Source organism: Erpetoichthys calabaricus, chromosome 8 (genome assembly GCF_900747795.2).
Source record: "Erpetoichthys calabaricus chromosome 8, fErpCal1.3, whole genome shotgun sequence".
Lineage (NCBI taxonomy): Eukaryota > Metazoa > Chordata > Cladistia > Polypteriformes > Polypteridae > Erpetoichthys > Erpetoichthys calabaricus.
In genome coordinates this window covers 139,608,287-139,630,297 of record NC_041401.2, presented here as the reverse complement: position 1 = coordinate 139,630,297, position 22,011 = coordinate 139,608,287, and the positions used below count along the sequence as shown (strand labels likewise).

The following is a 22,011-nucleotide window of genomic DNA, read 5'->3' as shown; positions in this document are numbered from 1 at the left end:
TCAGGTAAGGTCAATCTCACATACACTTTACTATTTTAACTTGGCTAAACCACAGAGATATGAAACAATTCCTGCCAGGAATACTGCAATACCCATGTCTTTACTTAAAAATGATAAATGGTCAAACCTAGAGTAAAATATAGGTCTTTTTCATTTTGTCTCACAGTAAGGTGACCTGGGTTCACTTCCTGGGTCCTCCCTGCGTGGAGTTTGCATGTTCTCCCTGTGTCTGCGGGGGTTTCCTCCCACAGTCCAAAGACATGAAGGTTAGGTGCATTGGTGATCCTAAATTGTCCCTAGTGTGTGCTTGGTGTGTGTGTGTCCTGTGGTGGGCTGACGCCCTGCCCGGTATTTGTTCCTGCCTTGTGCCCTGTGTTGGCTGGAATTGGCTCCAGCAGACCCCCCGTGACCCTGTGTGATATAGCAGGTTGGAAAATGACTGACTGACTGACAAACAAAACAAAAGCTTACTGTTTGCTTGGCCCTCCTAGTACAAGATGGAAACAGTATGCATACCAGACACCAAACTGTCCTCAACACTGTAGAAGTTTGTAACCAAGGATGGACCAGAAGCGAGTGAGAGACAAAAACCTGTTTCAAATTGTCCAAAGTTCATAGTGACTAATTATTTAAACTGTCCAAGCTGCAGTTAATAAACATTCAATAAATAAATGCTCATAAAACACAGTGCAATAAAAAGAACATCACAAATAGGTCAAATATGTTAAAGTCCCTTCAGCAGTATCTCTAAAAATGTTCCCTTTCTATCTCCAGCCTCCAAAGAAGTTACTACTGCACTCAGTCCATAAGCGGTGACCTTGTCACTTCACTTGCCACCTTCCTGACAAAAATGCAAGTAATGCCTTGTTCGTCCTACTTATCCCATCCAAGTACCGTATCTTCAGTGGTCATGCTGACTGCAGTTCATCACCTAGTGACTTCACTTGTGTGCTCTGACACAGCAGCCCTGATGCCAATCGCCCAGAATTCAGCCGCGCCTCCAGCTTCTTCATTGCAAAACCCCTGGACAGCCCACGGGGAGAATTCTCTGCCACCTGCAATCGTTATCCTCAGAGTAGAAACTGGATCATCCATCTCACCTGCTTCTTCAATCCCATGGCTGATTCACTGCGTCACCACAACAAAGGAAACAACATACTGACTTCAATGGACTTCATAACCAAATGTCCCAAAAACTGATCTCCAAAACAACTGACCTCTTCCTTTCATTTCCCTGTTCTATTTAACCTACGTGATGCATATATTCCCTCTATTAGCTGTTGTTTTTAAAACTGCACTGACATAGAGATTCACATAATGTATTTAGATTCACTGTTCCAAAGACACTAGAAAACATCATCAGTGATTTATTAGATTATACAACGGGTGAACATTTTTATTACAATGAACACATCAGTATAGTATGCGCATTTTATTTTATAGTGTACACATTTAAGTACAAAATTTATGTAGCATATACATTTCAGGATACAGTGTATTTGTTTCAGTATAGAGTGTATTGTGACACACGTGCAGATGGGAGGCAGCTAAAGGGCTTGAAGAAAGGTAATTCCACACCAGACCATGGGATGGTGACATGTACTGATCCTTTCTCTTTTTCTACTGCAAACCCAATACAGGAAATTCCACCTGGCCTCCATGATGTCATTTCCGGTTCCAGTCATAATTATCTCACTTCCTCTGCTGTAATTTAAATACCCACCATCTCAACCTCACCAGTTAGTTCTGTTTTGAATTCGAACCTATACACATCTTTACTAAAAATTATTCCATTTGCAGCCAGGAAACTTTATACAGGTGGCTGCCCCAAATCTTTTTGTGGCTCTTGTCTCATCTTTGACAGTATACAATAAATAGCTAAGAATAAATTGAAGTTTTTACAGTTGATTTTTTCTGTTAAATGATTTTCACTATTTGATTATATATTATTGTATCTTTTGTCTTATTTATAAACGTCTACGCGTCAAAGTGTGTGTGTCTGTCCGGCCCGGAAGTGAGAGGTGGAGTCGGGGTAAGGGCTCCACCTCTGAGGAAACAGAAAACTCGCTTAGCCGCTAATAACACAAGTGAGGCCAGCACGTCAGCAAAACGAAAACTTAGAAGAAAGACCAAGTTGCTTAGCCGCTAACATCGGTAAAACGGTATCCCTTTTACTCCCGCTGCTAATGCGCAAGTGATGCAAGCACGTCGGCAAAACAAATCCTCCTAGGAGAGAGATGCCCAGAGTAGTTCCTTTCAATTACCTGACATTCCTACATTTAATTTTTTCTCACAATTTCAATAGTTTCTAGGACCCCAGGCTTTTTATAGCATGGGTTTACACAGCTAGTATTATGTAATGTGCGAAGCATCTATTGTGAAAGCCAATGTCTGTCTGTCTGTGTGAAACAAATTGGCTCACCATGGACCAACTTTGTTGAGATGTGGCATACTTGCTCTTCAAAGAAATGTGTTGAGACAGTTCAATATTTATTCAGATATCTCAAACAGATTACATTATACAAAGTTTCAAAATTTCCCATTGAAATACACTGGCAAATTTTCGAACTTGTCCATCTTAAAACGGAGGACTTCAACGAGGAGTTAGTTTACTGTTTCAAATTTACCATGACAGCAGTTGGTTGAACTTGTGTCTTTTTCTCTTTTACTCATTTTAAGCTGTCCTGATACCAGATGCGAGTCAAATGCAGGGCAGAGTGTGAGCATATAGCTCACATGGCATTGTCTTCTTTCTCCTGTTGCTTTAGGTAATAGAGTACAAAAAATAAAAAAGGCACTTCTCTGGAAATGAATGTAAGCATATTTATGACTAAATTGACTGAATCATGTTATCTGCAGATTACTACTGTAAAGAAGTGACGTTACCAACAACCATCTAAATGGAGTTTCAACTAATTAACATGGTGAAGGTACATAGGATGGGCTTAAAAATAGACAGTGGCATCAGGAAGTGGAAGGATTCAGCAGCATAAGCTAGGCCCCAATCTTTAGGACCCAGGTATACACAAAACAATCACAACCTGTTCGTCTTGCCCATTGTGTACCATTCGTATTCCTATTATACAATACATCAGTTCCTTTCCAAGTTCTTATTTATACAATTGTAACAAATTACTGTGTTTTAACTAATATTAATAGATAAATAGAGGAACTTATTTCAGCTCCTTTTCTCCTTTCATAGGGTAATATTTTGGGTAATTTTCTGAGAGATAAATATCAGTGTTATTCAATGGCAAGGTTGGCACAAGGTTATTTGTGTGCACTTTCCTTTGGAAAATTGAGTGGTGATCAGGGGAACTAGAAAATAAAAAAGTAGACTAAGAATCTGCTGTTGAATATTGGGATAGAACTGTAAGTGCTGTTTATCAACATAGTGGTTTTGCTCCTTGTGAGCCAGAAAATACAGGTTTGATGGTTGATGCCTTGTAATGGGTTTTCAGACAGTGAATAAAAAACTGACTATGTATATGCTGGGTTGGCAAAACAAGGCAAAAGATAAAATGGTGTCCAGTAGCACAACATCATTTTGATCAAGAATAAGAAAATGATGAAAGAGCTAAGTTAATGGCAGCCTTGATGATTATAGGATTATTTCAAGGGAAATGACATAGATGGCAAATGGGCAAAAAGAGTGGCAAGGCGTTTCTTGCCTAAGCAAGGAAGTTGCTGGAAGATGCCAGTACAAAAGTGGGCATGCTGGCATCCGAGCAGGGCTGGACCAAGGAATAATACCCGGCCAGGAGGCCAGTGTCACAGAAGGACAGAGGGAGAGAACCTGTAGTCCTGACAGGGTCCCTGAATACACTAGATCGCATCCCTGGGCCAGTATTCCCACATGGACAGCTGCAGGGCATCCTGGGACCTAAGATGTATAATTAGACCAAGAGATAAAACCAGACCCTCCACCAGTGGCTTCTGTAAAAGAAATTTACTTCAAATTAAAACAAAAAAATTATCACCAGTTCAGAAAGAAGCATGCAGTTTTAAATGCTGCTTATTGAACATTCGCTCTCTTGGCAGTAAAGCTGTTTTGGTAAATGATATTATATTAAGTACTAAATCTGATCTGTGTCTTCTCACTGAATTTAGCCAAAATTTAGTCCCTTGGCACCCAGGTCACCAATTCGGACACAGCACAGATTATCAGCACTCCGCTGCGCGCCTGTGGAAACTAAGAATAAGAAAGTGCTTATAATTGGTGATTCCATAGTGCCGAATGTTAGAATTCCAAACTATGTTAAACTAGCAGTTAATGTTAAATGCCTCGCAGAGGCCAAGAGTTCTGACATAGAGGCTGCATTGGACCGTGTCGCCGACGATGAAGTATCTACCTTATTGCTGCATGTCAGCACTAATGATATTTATTTACAGCAATCTGAGGTATTAAAGAGGAATTTCATCTCTCTATGCACCAAAGCTAAAAGAAAATGTCAGAATTTAGCTGTATCTGGCCCCTTACCAAGATTATATAGAGGGGATGTGATTTATAGCAGATTGCGTTTCATTCAAGCTGGCTAGAAACCTGATGTGCAAATAAAAGCATAGCGTTTGTGAACAATTGGGATGATTTTTGGGAAAGGCCTGGATTTTTCAAAAGAGATGGTCTTGATCCTAACTGGAGGGGATTTTATGTATTATCCCAAAATTTGGCAGCAAAACTGCCTGGCTGACTGATTAGAGCACCATCCTGGCCACAGTCATGTGATCTTAAATCACAGGCTGTTGTTTATCCCACCTGTTACTATCCTGAAGCTGTTACCCATAATCCCTGTTGTGGGGCATCCAGTAAATATTAGTATTGATGCAAACCTTAAATTACTTGATAACCAAAAAATAAGGTGTATAATTAGACCAAGGGATAAAACCAGACCCTCCACCAGGGGCATCTGTAATAGAAACTTACTTCAAATTAAAACAAAAAATATATCACCAGTTCAGAAAGAAGCATGCAGTTTGAAATGTTGCTTATTGAACATTTGCTCTCTTGACAGTAAAGCTGTTTTGATAGATGATATTATATTAAAAGTACTAAATCTGACCTGTCTTAGTAAATGTGACACTGTTTCCCTAGCTGAGATGCCACCAGATGGATACTCGTTCCTTCATAAGTTTAGAGATTCTGATCGAGGAGGCGGCCTTGGAATAATTCATTGTAACAAAATGCAAATCACTTCTAAAAATTTAGGCGACTTTACATCCTTTGAGGCATTCATTTTAAATATTAAAACAGATTCCAACACAATTATAGCACTAGTGTACAGACCACCAGGGCCATATTCATTGTTCTTGACTGAATTTAGCAATCCTTTATCTGATTTGGCTATAAATTATGATCACGTAGTATTGATGTACACATTGATGTGGAAACTGACACTTTTAGCAAATGTTTTACTTATTTGTTAAATTCAGTAGGATTTTGTCAGATTGTCAAAGGTCCAACTCATAATCATAACCACACATTAGATTTAATTATAACTTACAAAGTTGAAATTCAAAATTTAAATATCACTCCATTAAATGAAGTTATTTCCGATCACTACTTAATTACATTGGATTTAGTCCTGCCCTTGCCAACACACTCCCAGATTAAAACAAAGACAGTGCGACATCTAGGTTGTAATTCTGCTTCAGAATTTATAGATACTTTGTGCAAGTTGAGGGTAATTGTGGAAAACCATTTAGATCAGTTAATATCAAATGTAAATGTGGAAAACAATTTAGATCAGCTAACATCACATTATAATGTGACCTTGAGAGATGCTCTTGACGTAGTGGCTCCCCTTAAAACAAAAGTGATCAAAGCACACATAAACTCTCCCTAGTTTAATGAAAACACTAGAGGTCTTAAATTAGAGTGTCTGGAGCACAGATGGAGAACAACAAAGCTACATGTCTTTCAAATTGCATGGACAGAGAGTGTTAAAAAATATAAAAAAGCTCTCTTTAAAGCTTGCTCAGAATACTATTCTACAATAATAGATAGCAATAATAAAAATCCTTGGGTACTGTTTAGAACAGGTGCTAAATTAACAAATGGGAATTCAGATCTACAGTGCAAAATACCAACAGATATTAGCAGTACAGACTTTGTGAACTTCTTCAATGAGAAAATTAAAAATATAAGACCCCAGATCTCAGCATCACAGTACAAACCGCATTCTACCTTATCAGACCCTGTCTCACATTGCATTCAGCACTTTAGTAATTTTAATCCTGTAACTGAGCAGGAAGTCTTAACTTTAATTTCTAAAATGAAACCCACTACTTGTTCCCTAGATCCAGTGCAAACAAAACTAGTAAAAAGTGCAATGGATGTTCTTGCAGCACCTATTCTAAACATTATTAATAGTTCATTATTGCATGGCACAGTACCTGATGCATTAAAAGTGTCAGTCATTAAACCATTACTTAAAAAGTCAGACCTAGACCCACACATACTTAATAATTATAGACGTATTTCATATTTACCCATTCTCTCTAAAATACTAGAAAAAGCAGTCACCAATCAGTTTCAGTCACACCTTACGCATTACAATTTATTTGAGAAATTCCAGTCTGGTTTCCACACTGGTCATAGTATAGAAACGGCACTAACGCGAGTTATAAACGACATTCTAATATCCTCTGATGAAGGAAACTCCACTGTAATTATGTTGTTAGACTTAAGCACAGCATTTGACACCACTGACCATTCTATTTTACTGCACAGGCCAGAAAATGATGTTAGGGTTACAGGCACTGTGCTCGCTTGGTTTAGTTCTTATTTATCAAATCGATTCCAATATGTACCGAAATGTGCTGACAGTACTCCATCATTATAGACAAAAGTGAGATATGGTGTCCCGCAGGGCTCAGTACTGGGACCTTTACTGTTTTCACTTTACATGCCTCCACTTGGATCTCTCATTAGGAAACAATGTTAATTTTCACTCGTATGCAGATCATTTAAAGCACACATTACAAAATTGTCCAACTCATGTTTCTTCCATCTTAAAAATGTTGGGAATTAAGGATTCTGAGAAATCAATTCATGCATTTATTTCTAGTAGGATCGACTACTGCAATGCTGTGTTCACTGGATGTTCAAACTGTTCTTTATACAGCCTCCAGTTAATCCAAAATGCTGCTGCAAGAATTACTGTATTACAAGAACAAGAAAATATGAACATATCACTCCAGTTCTTAAATCCTTACACTGGCTCCCGGTTAAGTTTAGGGCAGATTCCAAAATCCTCCTTTTAACATATAAAGCATTAAATGGCCAAGATCCAGCTTACTTGTCTGAACATATCATGACTTACAAACCAGAGCACACATTAACATCTCAAGATGCCGGTCTGCTAATGATTCCAAGAATTAATAAAATAACAGTGGGAGGTCAAGCTTTTAGTTACAGGGCCCCTAAACTATGGAATGGTCTGCCTGCTACTATAAGAGATGCCCCTTTGGTCTCAGTTTTTAAATCCTGGCTGAAGACTCACTACTTCAGTATAGCATATCCTGACTAGAGCTGCTGATTAACTGTACAAACTGCATCTCTGTTGTTAGTCATTAGCACTAAAACATAAGTAACATGATAGTTATAATTTGTTACTAACCCTCACCTATTCCATTTCTCTTCTCGGTACTCAAATGTGGCACTTGGTGCCACCGCCCACCTGCCAAGTTGTTCTGCCTGCCTAAGGTAAAGTCATCCCTGATGGAGGATTGCAGGAATCGTGGGGTAGAGGTGTCTTTTCATCGGATTGGCTGGCCCAGCGCTGACTCAGCTGTGGAATGGCCAAATGGGGGAGGCAGCTTGATGGATGAGGTCTCCAGGACTCTAAACAAATCCAAATCATATTATGGGATATCATCCACTGTTAAATTCTGCTCCATACTTGTACATTTTTTATACTGTATTGAGGATTTGTTCTGTTCTGTGTATTGTATTGTATTGACTTGACCCCCTTCTTTTTGACACCCACTGCATGCCCAACCTACCTGGAAAGGGGTCTCTTTTTGAACTGCCTTTCTCAAGGTTTCTTCCATTTTTTCCCTAAAAGGTTTTTTTTGGGAGTGTTTCCTTGTCTTCTTAGAGAGTCAAGGCTGGGGGGCTGTCAAGAGGCAGGGCCTGTTAAAGCCCATTGCAGCACTTCTTGTGTGATTTTGGGCTATACAAAAATAAATTGTATTGTATTGTATTTTACGGGACTTCCGATTGACCCGGAAGTAATTCCAGTGGGCTATACCCTAGCACCGGAAGCACTCCTGTGACCAAGATAAAAGAAGCCGCTCAGCCTCATTCAGGTGAGTTGGAGTTGGGTATGGAGGATGGGAAAAGCTTGCCTGGGAGGTGTTAAGGAACAGAAGGAAAGAAAAATTGTGTTTATACAACTTTTGGAACCTTTGTGTTGGGTATTTGTGAGATTAAACAGTTTAATAAACTGATTTGTACATCATTGAGAGAAATAAGTATTTGATCCCCTACAACCCAGCCAGAATTCTGGCTCCCACAGATTGGCTGTGTGCAATGGAGCACACAGATTACAATCACTCAATCAATTACAGATACTCCTGATCCCAATTTGTTATGCGTATGAAGCACACATGTCCACAGAATCCATTTTTTTCCATTCTAAGAGAGGCACATCCAAGACCAAAGAGCTGTCAAAGGATGCCAGGGACAAAATTGTAGACCTGCATAGGGCTGGAATGGGCTACAAGACCATCAGCAAGAAGCTTGGTGAGAAGTTGACAGCTGTTGGTGCGATTATTCAGAAATGGAAGAAATATAAAATGACAATCAGTCGCCCTCAGGCTGGAGCTTCATGCAAGATCAGTTTTCTCATGGGGTGAAAGTGATCATGAGAAAGGTGAGGGATCAGTCTAAAACTACATGGGAGGAGTCTGTTAATGATCTGAAGGCAGTTGGGATCGCAGTCACCAAGAACACCACTGGTAACACACTACGGTGTAATGGTTTGAAATCTTGCAGCACCCACGTTGTCTCTGGTGTCCTTTGACAGCTCTTTGGTCTTACCCACGGTGGTGGAGAGGTTGGAATGGAAAAAATTGATTCTGTGGACAAGTGCGCTTTATATACATAACGAGTTGAGATCAGGAGTATCTGTAGTTGACTGATTGTAATCGGTGTGCTACATGGGCACACAGCCAATCTGTGGAAGTCAGAATTTTGGCTGGGTTGTAGGGGATCAAATACTTATTTCTCTCAATGACATGCAAATCAATTTATAACTTTTATGTAATGTGGTTTTTCAAGGTTTATGGTTGATTCTCCGTCTCTCTCCATTAGAATGAAACTACCATAAAAATTAGAGACTGTTCATTTCTTTGTAAGTGAGCAAACTTACAAATTCAGCAGGGGATCAAATACTTATTTCCCCCACTGTAATTGGCTGTTGAAATCATCCTAAGGTGCCATGTGGTCCCTCAAAAATAATTAAATAAAACAAGCTTTTAGGGAAAGCCTGTAGTGCTGCCACATAGCAGGGCAATTGTCTATTTAACAGATTGCTTGCCTTTGTCCAGCATGTATGATTTTATGGAATAGGAGTTTGAGCATGGCTGATTTTATTAGTTATGGATATGGTTGACAATGACACTCCTGAAGTGTCAAAGCGGCAATTCTGGGTGGGTGCACAAATCAGTATAAAGAATGCTGGTTACAAATGTGAAATAAGGAATTTAGAAGGAGAAAACTTTTCTAGCAGCAGATCAATCATAATGAATTATTTCTGCACTTCAAACCATGTGTTTGATGAGAAAAGTAATAAAATGCATTTTCTGACAGTAGCATCCCAACCGTGCCTTTGGGCAATTTGTGTGTTTTTTCAAATGCTTCATCATGGAATTAGTACAGAAAAATAATGGCTTTGCAGGTCAATTTATTTCAAATTTGGTATAGTGCTGTTAATAGATCTTTTTCTCCATCTTTTAATTTTTACAATAAGCTGCAACAGGCAAATCTTGTTTATTTTCTTAATTTTAAGGATCAATTTTCAGACAGAAAGTATGCGACATCCCATTGATTTCAGACTGTACATTACTCAGGATTTGTTTTAAAGGTTTGCAAGCCTGCTGTGTACATGGTATTATTATTTGGTATCATACAGTATACTGCTGTGAGCAGGTCTTTTCACAAGTTTCAATTGCTAAAAGTATAGAAGTCTATTAAGTGATAGAAATGTTTGCAATGAATGAATTGTTGTGACATCCAACATCTCATCTGATATAAACAGTTTGAGCAGATGCAATCAGTTTCATGGTCATGACTGAACAGTGCTATAATGAAATCACATTACCTTAAAATTACCTTCTTATTTGTGTTTGGGCATTGCTTTTAATTAATAGTTTTATGATTAAACCATTTCTCGGAGGACGTAAGTATTTGTAAAGCTAACATTTGTTATTAAAGTATAGTATGTGCTAGTTTTCCTGATTTTACAATATATTCTATATGGCCCACTACAGAGTCATTGTTGACAATTAGGACTGCAACAATTATTTTGTAAAGAATTGATCTGTCCACTGTTTCATTGATTAATCCAATGAGTAATTTTGTCAAGTAGATTCAAGTAGATGTATAAATGTGTGCTTTATATACAGAAATTGAAAAATCAGCATATGAAACACACACAACTAAAATAACTTCAACATTAAGACAAATAAGACAACACTGTTGATAATAAAACATTTCAGTGAAAAAAATGGAAGTAAAAAAGTATATATTTTTCATTAACTATGGACTTATTAATATAAATTCATGTCAGTTGTCTAACTTCAAACAAGACCAAATAATTAGGCTTTTGGGTGTTACAATGGATCCACTCTTATTACATGCATTTTCTTTCTCTCTTTCTTTCTTTCTCTTTCTTTCCTTTTCTTTCTTTCTGAGATACAGCACCTGCTAGGCATATTTCATAATGATGGTTTAATGCTTGTAAAGTTAAAAAGACACTGAAATCATATTGCAGGAGATGAGCAGTTCCTATCTCTTGAAGAGAAGACCAAGGTAAAACCAATATTTTTATATTTTTGCAGTCACAGAGCATCAGTTAAACGTTTCATGAACTTTTTTGCACTGCTGACTTTAGTATAGCTTCACACTTTGTTCTGAAGAGGTAATGAATGCACAACGTGCAGTTTGCTTGTTATTGCCATCATTACATTTTAAACATTTATTTATTATTTGTAAAAACAGAGTAGCAAGCAGGGTTGGCAATATGCATGTAAATCTGTTTGTTCATTTTAAATTCTTCATGTTTGTATGCACTTTCACACTTTTTTAAAAGCAACTTACCTACTTATCTGTGGTAATTCACCAATAATCATTTACAAAAGATTCTGTGCAACACAGAAAGAAACAAATTCATTTTGAACAGTTCTGCTACAAAAAAAAGCAAAAAAAAAAAAAAAAAAAAAAAAAGGCAAAAGTGAAGAAGTGGAAGAAAATCAACACTTCATAGGCAGAATTCTGTATAACTCACATATCTAACCTATGCACTGAAACATTACTTTAATATACGTGTGGGTAATAATGGTGGCAATTGACAACTGCATTAACACTAGAATTACCAGAGCCTACGAAAAAACTCATAGATCCGTCCCACGTAAATTGCTTCTTAACTCCTTTCGCACCTCTCCACCATCGTCTTTTGTCATCTAAATGTACAAGCTGCAAGTAGCCGGCTATTCCATCCCCCCACTGACTTAGAACGTGCACGAATTTCTCCCAGCTCATGCCTTGATTGATTATCTGGGAGTGAAATGGAGTTTTAGAGTGGAAATAATAAATCGTTATTTGGAACACATGCATTTCATTTGTGTTCCGTTTCTACAGTAATCTGTGTAAACACATTTTTAAAACAGAAACTTTTTTCATATTCTAGTAGTAAATGACAAAATGTAGGCATAAACTATGAAGCCTGAAGTCCAAATATCAAAGAAACACTTTCACGAAAGGTACAAATATAACAGAACAAGTGCGCTTTTATTCAAAAATACAACTGCAGAAAAAAAAAAGCCGCCTTAGTGTGCGACATTGACACTTATTTGCAATGACTGCCGCTGTGGCGCAACAGTATCAGTTGCTGACTGGCAATCAACAGGTCACAAGTTCGATCCTGCATGACTCCCTTTTGAGAAGTGAACTGCTCTTATTTTTACTATTTTAGAATAAAAAGATACATTTGATTTCAGTCTGTAACAGCCGGTGTAATTTATGATATTTGTAAAGGTTAGCTTTGTTTTTGTTTTTTTTTATTCACTTTTCATTCTTCCTACCCCATCTGACACTGCTGTTTTCACATAAAGACGCGCTATAGCTCTGCAGTGTATCATGATACATACGACCGCGTGTTTTTTTTTCCCCCAATCTTGCCAGTCCCCACATGTTGCTGCATGCTGTTTCTTTTGTACTCCAGGACATGCACAGGAAAGCATAGTAAAGAATATTAACTTCAGCACTATATGCAATCATCAGACACTCCCCATCTGACACTGCTGTTTTCACATAAAGACGCGCTATAACTCACCCAAGGAGCGCCCTTCCTACATTTACATGTGTACTTGTTGCAGTGTACACACCTCTCTGTGCTATGGTTTCTATTACACTGAGCAAGCACCTGTAATTCGCAGCTCTATTCATTATCTCAAAACACCACACACATTCACAGTAATTCCCAGTTATGTCCACTACTCACACCCACGCCCACAACCATACAGAACAGATTCCTTCCAGCATAAATTCACAAACGATCTGACGCTGTTCGTTTTCAAATAATATTGCATTAGTGCAATGATGTTTTCACATATATTGTCTTTCTTTCAGGTGTGTAATAGAAACCACAGCATAGAGAGAAGTGAGTACATTGTAACAGGTACAAACGTTGTAAATGTAAGAAAGACGATCCTTGCATGTGTGTGAACTGTGAACTGTTAACATTTGAATCTGATGAATGCATATAGCGCTGTCTTATTCAGTGTGCTTATTCAGTGCGCGCAAGAACATGCAGTTCCAGTTGCTGTGTGCTACAACATGCTGGCGGTGATCAACGCACATTTTAAAAAAAGAAAGAGACAAATATATGTGACATTTTGAAGAAATCATTTTATGATGACGCGAATAGTACCAATCAGAAAACATAATCGCACTACTACAATATTATTTGAAAACGAACAGCGTCAAATTGGGTGTGAATTTATACTGTGGCGCTGTTAGAGTCAGATCAGAAGCTAAATAAGCTGAATAAGCTCCTGTTCTGACTCTAAGTATGAATTAATCAACAGAAATAACTGCGATCGACATTTTAAACTTAACGATTTACAGTGCATACCAATTTATAAATTTTATGTCCGTTTGAGGTTACAAAGAAAAAAAAAACACTTCCTCCCCAGCGGGGAATCGAACTCGGGTCTGTAATGCACGGTAAGACTGCTGTAGCTCTAAGTAAGCAAATCTTACTGCTACGCCACGGAAGGTGTTGTAGCATCGTTGAACCTTTTGTGAAAGTGTTTATTTGATGTTTGCCACATTTTGTAACATTTATTACTAAAATATGAAAAAGTTTCTGTTTTAACAATGTGTTTACACAGATTACTGTAGAAACGGAACACGCATGAAATGCGTGTGTTCCCAATAACGATCTATTATTTCCACTCTAAAACTCAAAGTTCAGTCACTCCCAGATAATCAAACAAGGCATGAGCTGGGAAAACTTAGTGAACGTTCTGCGATGGTGGGGGATGGAATAGCTGGCTGCTTGCTGGCTCGTCTTAATCGGCTCATTTAGAAGACAAAAGAGAAGTGAGAACGGTTTTAAGGTGGGCCGGATCTACGAGTTTTTTTGTAGACTCTGGTAATTCTAGTGTTAAGCAGTTTATTTCCAAAGAAATACCATGGTTTTAACCTTCAACCCAAAGCTTGTCACTACCATGAATTTCTCAAGTTAGCCAGCATCACAACACTAAAAGAATTATTGTCGAAAAGCTAAGTAAGTGTAAATGTGTTACTTTCAATTCATGTGTTCATGCATTGAGGTAGTGCTGTTGTGGAACATCACTTGTTTTATGTACACAGTGAAGAACCAACCATTTTCTCAGATTTTCAGGTGAAATACTCCCACACAAACAAGAATTGTGGCAAGTACTTGGAGGAATCTTTTTCCGCTGAATGTGCTGCACCTGCCACGGTAGTTAGCCAACTCAAAAGCAGTACAAAAGTCAGCACAGATGACGTAGCAACGCCATACTGATTGTATTTTGGATCAATCATTGTCCCTTTACCTTTGTACAAAACTGAATTCCAAATGTAACCCGTTTTAGATTCAAAAAGCTCATAAAACTTTATGCCAAATATTGCTTTTTGACATGATGTACTGTATCCATGACAGTCTGCCCTTATAAGCTATGAGACTTTCATCGATGCTGACATCATAGACCGGAATGTAAACGCTCCGTAATTTTGCTACAATGGCCTGGTATACTCTTCAGTTTGGGTGCAGGATGGGTATTCTCATCAAAGTCTTCTTTGTTGGTAAAGTGCAGATATTCAGAATTAGTGAAAACCTACACTCAGACATAATTCCTCCAAATAACGGCAGCACTGACAGCACTTTTACAGCCTGAGTGATTCGTGATTCTTGATTCTAATGGTTACGCAAGACGCATCTGTACAGACACTTTGGACAAATGCTTTTAGCACAGTTTTCGCAGCCTGCTTAATGGTCGGGTCTAATGCTAAGGAGGCTAAGAAACTAAAATTTGATTTAAATTTGTTGTTAATCAGTCAATCACATCGATTAATTGCAATTAGGGCTGCAATGACTAATGTACATTTTGAGAACCAAGAGCCCAAGGCATGACACTAACATAAAGCAGCTTATAACTATTATAACTAGAACTTGAGAGAAAAAAAAAGCTCTTTTTCTCAAAAGAAAAAAGGTATTAACTGTGGTTTAATGATACCAATAACTATCAGTGCATAAATTGAGAACAAACCACCTGCAAGCTTAGCTAATAATCTAAAAAGATAATTTGCACCATATCACACATTTACATAGAAAACAATTTTTCACTTACCATAGTTTCTACTGGGTATGCTCTTAAACAAAGCAATCAGATCAGAGTTGTAGCCAACTTCTACACGAAAACGTTCTTCATTATGCATTACACACTTCCCTTTCACAAGAATCACAGTTTTTTTCCCAGGAATGCCATTAACACTTTCAGGGACTTTTGCCGAAGCACTTGAGGATCCCTTAATTGCTGATCCATAGAAGAATTTTGTAGCTGTATCAGGCTTCTCCACCACCACTTTACTTGCATCAGTCACATCTTTGGCTCTTTGAGGGTCTTCAACACGAACAGCAGGAGGCTGAAATAACAACATATTTCAATTACCAACCTAAGCACGACATACAAATTGAATATCAAAGATGGAGAAAAGCTTTCAGAGGATTGTAAACTTTATGATAAAAAGGTAACAAAGTAAACAGTAGGCATCCTTTACATCTTTCGGTAGTTAAGTTATATAATCTACATAGAATCACTTTCAATAGGTCTCTTACCTGTTTCCAGCCTGGATTCTGTTCAGCATTTGGTTTTAAAGACTCTTGCTTCAGAGGACCATTTATGGCTAGTGATCGTTGTGCACTTAATACCTGAACAGTGTTACACTGTTGAAAACTCTTTGCCTCCCTAAAGTTACCATGTTCAGCTGCTACAGGCAACAGTGTGGTTGGTGAGGATTCTGCATTTTGCAAATTGTTGTACAGAAAGTTATTAGAGTTGTTTTTTCCAGGATGCACTTCTTTCTGCTGGGCTGCCAGTCTCTCTGCTCTTCTGGCCAGTGCTTTAATCCGGTTCTCTTCAATCTTTCTTTTCTGGTCTTCTGTCAAACACACTGACATTTCTAACTTCAACAGTACTTTTATAAAACCTGAAAGGGGCCCAGATTTAAACCTGTACCAAAACACAGAGACATGAATATTGCAAGGATTAATCAGCCAATTTCAGAAATAAATAAATGCTATAGTAGTTATTATAGTTGCTTCTCAGCTTCAGATGACCAAATCTGAATACCTGCCTGATGACTATCTGTGTGGAGTTTGCTCATTATCCCCAGCACTTCCAGCTAGCCTAGTTTATTCTCCCATATCTAAAAGTCATGCAAATTAGCTTAGCCTGGTATGAGTAAGTTGGAAAATTGTTAATACCTATATTACTAAACCACAGTTTAATTTATGCACGGACGGCGGACGCACGGCATGCGCACTGCGCCTCAGAGTCAAACCCAGCGGCTTCCCAGAGTCAGTAGGTGGCGCCCAAACACCACAACCTGTAAACTACACCTGCTCTAATCCACTGTGCCAGCAGTCAGTGTGTGTAAGTTGGAGTATGCTTCCTAACAGTAAACGACTTCTACCTAACGACACAGCCACAGAACAACAAAGACGAGACCGCATGGATAAAAACAATACACGGAGGCTCCTACGACGCGCTTCAGACACACCAGAAGCAAAGACATCACGGCTCCACAATGAAAGAGCTCAACTAACGAAAGAGCTCAACGATTTGTAATACAAAACCGAGCCTGTAGTTCCCAGAGTCAGTGCGTGGCGCCCAAACACCACAACCTGTAAACTACACCTGCTCTAATCCACTGTGCCAGCAGTCAGTGTGTGTAAGTTGGAGTATGCTTCCTAATAATAATATTCCTAACAGTAAACAACTTCTACCTAACGACACAGCCACAGAACAACAAAGACGAGACTGCATGGATAAAAACAATACACGGAGGCTCCTACGACGCGCTTCAGACACACCAGAAGCAAAGACGTCACGGCTCCACAATGAAAGAGCTCAACTAATGGAAATACAAAACGAGCCTGTATGGATAAACACAATGAATGAACGCGCCCACAACATGCTTCTGACACAGCAGAGGCAAAGGAGTCATGGCTCCAAATGGAAGGAGCTCAACGATTAGTAATACAAACCCGAGCCCGTATGGCTACGACCTGTAAATGAGCCCATATGGATAAAAACAAGGAACGGAGGCGCCCACACAAATAAACCGCTTTAGTACAAATATGTTTATTTAATTAAATGAAAAATTTTACCATGGCTACAACCTGTAAACTATGTTATTTCCTACTGTAAAGGACGGCCCCGAGAAGGGAAGGCAACTACGTTTAGACACTGCCTTCCCCAAGACGCTAGATGGCAGCTCCCCTGGAGTGTAGCAGTGCCCGGATTCACATAGGGCATCCTGGGACTTGGAGTTCAGTATCTCAGCCCTGTTGGGCGCCGTGGGTGCCGCCAAGGGGTGCTGTGGAAGTCACAAGGATGGAAGCCCCGAAGTACTTCCGGGCTGATTAAAGACCTGGAATTCTCCATCTGACCCAGAAGTTCTTGTATGTCATATGGGAGGAAGAACAGAAGCACTTCTGGGTCAAGGACTATATAAAGGACTCCTGAAAACCCAGCAAGTGAGCCAGAGTCGGGTGGAGGTGGACGAAGCTTGCTGGGAGGTGTGGAGAAGAAAGAGAGAATTATGATTATTGTATTATTTACTCGTGTTATTGTGGCTGTCGTGCTTGGAGGGCACAGTAAGAGGAAAGAAAAAAAAAATTAAACAACTTCTTGGTACTTTTACCCTGTGTGTCTGTCTGCTGGGTTTAAGGAGCAACAGCAACCCCTAGCATCCACACTATCATTTCTTTAAGTCATCCTCCATGTGGATTTGGACTTCAGAATATTGCACCATCTAGTCTTTTATAAATTTGTTAAATTTAGTTTCTACCCCTTCTCCAGGTTGGTTTTACTTTGTTTTTTTATATACATACTGTATATATTGACTGAAAACAGAAATCCAAACACAAAATCAAGGAGACACTTCTGGGAATGGTTAGAATTTGTGCAGTAGGTGCATAGTTTGGTGTACAACACTTTGCTTTAAATGTGGAAAGCTAACACTTCACACATTTCTCCTACAGTACTGATTCCATCTGACTCATTCAAGGTTGTTACACTCATTGAATTACATACTTTAGATTCAACGTGCTTTTTAAAAAGAAAATCTAATTTCACACTTAGAAGCTTTACTGTCACATCCTTTTTTAATTAGGAAATCCTTGTGGATTTGTAACATTATGATTTTTACTTTCACTAAGTCTCTGGTCATGAAAGAATAAGTCAGACCATTTTGAAAATTCCTGTTCTACATTTCTCTTCAAATGGCCAAATTTCTTTCTAAATTCATCTAATGTTACTTCAAGCATTTTCTCAATTTGGGAATACATGCCATTTCTAAAAGCAGTGTAACTCTGTGGACCTTTAAACTTGATGAGCTGAAATGTAATGTCAGAACAGCTGTTACTTTCACTCTTGCAGTGGTCTTTAATTTATGTTATTGTTCTCTCTGCCTGTAAGAATGAGTCAAGGTTGGAATGCTTTAGAAACTGTGGTAGCTTCATATTTTTCAAAGGTTTCTTCTATAAAACTTATCACAATTATAATATAGCTCTTCTTATTATTATTTTTTAGCAGACGCCTTTAACTAAGGTGTAACAATACATTCAAGAATGATTAAAGGTGCAAGCAAACAGCAACAGAGAACAAGCTAAAAATATGTGCAGTACGAATGGTGCTACTATCCATCCATCCATTGTCTCCCGCTTATCCGAGGTCGGGTCGCGGGGGCAGCAGCTTGAGCAGAGATGCCCAGACTTCCCTCTCCCCGGCCACTTCTTCTAGCTCTTCCGGGAGAATCCCAAGGCGTTCCCAGGCCAGTCGAGAGACATAGTCCCTCCAACGTGTCCTGGGTCTTCCCCGGGGCCTCCTCCCGGTTAGACATGCCCGGAACACCTCACCAGGGAGGCGTTCAGGAGGCATCCTGATCAGATGCCCGAGCCACCTCATCTGACTCCTCTCGATGCGGAGGAGCAGCGGCTCTACTCTAAGCCCCTCCCGGATAACTAAGCTTCTCACCCTATCTTTAAGGGAAAGCCCAGACACCCTGCGGAAGAAACTCATTTCAGCAGCTTGTATTACCGATCTCGTTCTTTCGGTCACTACCCATAGCTCATGACCATAGGTGAGGGTAGGAACATAGATCGACTGGTAAATTGAGAGCTTTGCCTTACGGCTCAGCTCCTTTTTCACCACGACAGACCGATGCAGCGCCCGCAGCCGCACCGATCCGCCTGTCGATCTCACGCTCCATTCTTCCCTCACTCGTGAACAAGACCCCGAGATACTTGAACTCCTCCACTTGGGGCAGGATCTCGCTACCAACCCTGAGAGGGCACTCCACCCTTTTCCGGCTGAGGACCATGGTCTCGGATTTGGAGGTGCTGATTCTCATCCCAGCCGCTTCACACTCGGCTGCAAACCGATCCAGAGAGAGCTGAAGATCACGGCCTGATGAATCAAACAGGACAACATCATCTGCAAAAAGCAGTGACCCAATCCTGAGCCCACCAAACTGGACCCCCTCAATGCCCTGGCTGCGCCTAGAAATTCTGTCCATAAAAGTTATGAACAGAATCGGTGACAAAGGGCAGCCCTGACGGAGTCCAACTCTCACTGGAAACGGGTTCGACTTACTGCCGGCAATGCGGACCAGGCTCTGGCACCGATCGTACAGGGACCGAACAGCCCTTATCAGGGGGGCTGGTACCCCATACTCTCGGAGTACCCCCCACAGGATTCCCCGAGGGACACAGTCGAATGCCTTTTCCAAGTCCACAAAACATATGTAGACTGGTTGGGCAAACTCCCATGCACCCTCCAGGACCCTGCTAAGGGTGTAGAGCTGGTCCACTGTTCCGCGACCAGGACGAAAACCACACTGTTCCTCCTGAATCCGAGGCTCGACTATCCGACGGACCCTCCTCTCCAGGACCCCTGAATAGACTTTTCCAGGGAGGCTGAGGAGTGTGATCCCTCTGTAGTTGGAACACACCCTCCGATCCCCCTTCTTAAAGAGGGGGACCACCACCCCGGTCTTCCAATCCAGAGGCACTGTCCCTGATGTCCATGCGATGTTGCAGAGGCGTGTCAACCAAGACAGTCCTACAACATCCAGAGCCTTGAGGAACTCCGGGCGTATCTCATCCACCCCCGGGGCCCTGCCACCAAGGAATTTTTTGACCACCTCTGAGTCCCCAGGCTCTGCTTCCTCATTGGAAGGCATGTTAATGGGATTGAGGAGGTCTTCGAAGTACTCCCCCCACCGACTCACAACGTCCCGAGTCGAGGTCAGCAGCGCACCATCCCCACCATATACAGTGTTGACACTGCACTGCTTCCCCTTCCTGAGATGCCGGATGGTGGACCAGAATCTCCTCGAAGCCGTCTGAAAGTCATTCTCCATGGCCTCCCCAACCTCCTCCCACGCCCGAGTTTTTGCCTCAGCAACCACCAAAGCCACATTCCGCTTGGCCTGCCGGTACCTATCAGCTGCCTCCAGGGTCCCACAGGACAAAAGGGTCCTGTAGGACTCCTTCTTCAGTTTGACGGCATCCTTCACCGCTGGTGTCCACCAACGGGTTCGGGGATTGCCGCCACGACAGGCACCGACCACCTTACGGCCACAGCTCCGGTCAGCTGCCTCAACAATAGAGGCACGGAACATGGCCCATTCGGACTCAATGTCCCCCACCTCCCTCGGGATGTGGTCGAAGTTCTGCCGGAGGTGGGAGTTGAAGCTACTTCTGACAGGGGGCTCTGCCAGACGTTCCCAGCAGACCCTCACAACATGTTTGGGCCTACCACGCCTGACCGGCATCCTCCCCCACCATCGAAGCCAACTCACCACCAGGTGGTGATCAGTTGACAGCTCCGCCCCTCTCTTCACCCGAGTGTCCAAGACATGTGGCCGCAAGTCCGACGACACGACCACAAAGTCGATCATCGAACTGAGGCCTAGGGTGTCCTGGTGCCAAGTGCACATATGAACACCCCTATGCTTGAACATGGTGTTCGTTATGGACAATCCGTGACGAGCACAGAAGTCCAATAACAAAACACCACTCGGGTTCACATCGGGGGGGGCCATTCCTCCCAATCACGCCCTTCCAGGTCTCACTGTCATTGCCCATGTGAGCATTGAAGTCTCCCAGCAGAACGAGGGAGTCCCCAGAAGGTATGCCCTCTAGCACCCCCTCCAGGGACTCCAAAAAGGGTGGGTACTCTGAACTGCTGTTCGGTGCATACGCACAAACAACAGTTAGGACCCGTCCCCCCCACCCGAAGGCGAAGGGAGGCTACCCTCTCGTCCACCGGGGTAAACCCCAATGTACAGGCTCCAAGTCGGGGGGCAATAAGTATACCCACACTTGCTCGGCGCCTCTCACCGGGGGCAACTCCAGAGTGGTACAGAGTCCAGCCCCTCCCAAGGAGATTGGTTCCAGAGTCCAAGCTGTGCGTCGAGGTGAGTCCGACTATATCTAGCCGGTACTCCTCAACTTCACGCACTAGCTCAGGCTCCTTCCCCTTCAGAGAGGTGACATTCCACGTCCCAAGAGCCAGCTTCTGTAGCCGAGGATCGGACCGCCAAGGTCCCCGCCTTCGGCCACCACCCAACTCACACTGCACCCGACCTCCTTGGCCCCTCCCATAGGTGGTGAGCCTATGGGAAGGGGGACCCACGTTGCCTCTTCAGGCTGTGCCCGGCCGAGCCCCATGGGTGCAGGCCCGGCCACCAGGCGCTCGCCATCGAGCCCCACCTCCAGGCCTGGCTCCAGAGTGGGGCCCCGGTAACCCGCGTCCGGGCCAAAATTTTTTTTCATCATAGGAGGTTTGTTTAACCACTCTTTGGTGCTACTACTACTAGTATAATTATATCTGCAAATAAAATGACAAAAAGCATAATCCTAAACTCTTGGTCAGTACAATAGCAGCTATCCTGTAGAAAAGACCAATACAGTTCTAAAATATTTAATCCAAAAGGAACATTTTTCAAAGGATGCCTAAACATGAATA

General features: G+C 41.3%; 1 protein-coding gene across 2 annotated transcripts in view; it reads right to left on the bottom strand.

Moving 5' to 3' along the window:
- Window positions 1–22,011, bottom strand: part of smarcal1 (SWI/SNF related, matrix associated, actin dependent regulator of chromatin, subfamily a-like 1) — a 140,919-nt gene that overhangs the window by 96,345 nt on the left and 22,563 nt on the right. For both annotated transcript variants that reach the window (XM_028807540.2, XM_051931368.1), the window contains exons 2-3: window positions 15,591–15,984; window positions 15,103–15,397 (exon numbers count right to left, since the gene is read on the bottom strand). In XM_028807540.2, the coding sequence (XP_028663373.1) occupies window positions 15,103–15,397; window positions 15,591–15,932 (637 nt within the window). In that variant the 5' untranslated portion in view covers window positions 15,933–15,984. The remainder of the gene's footprint in view (window positions 1–15,102; window positions 15,398–15,590; window positions 15,985–22,011) is intronic.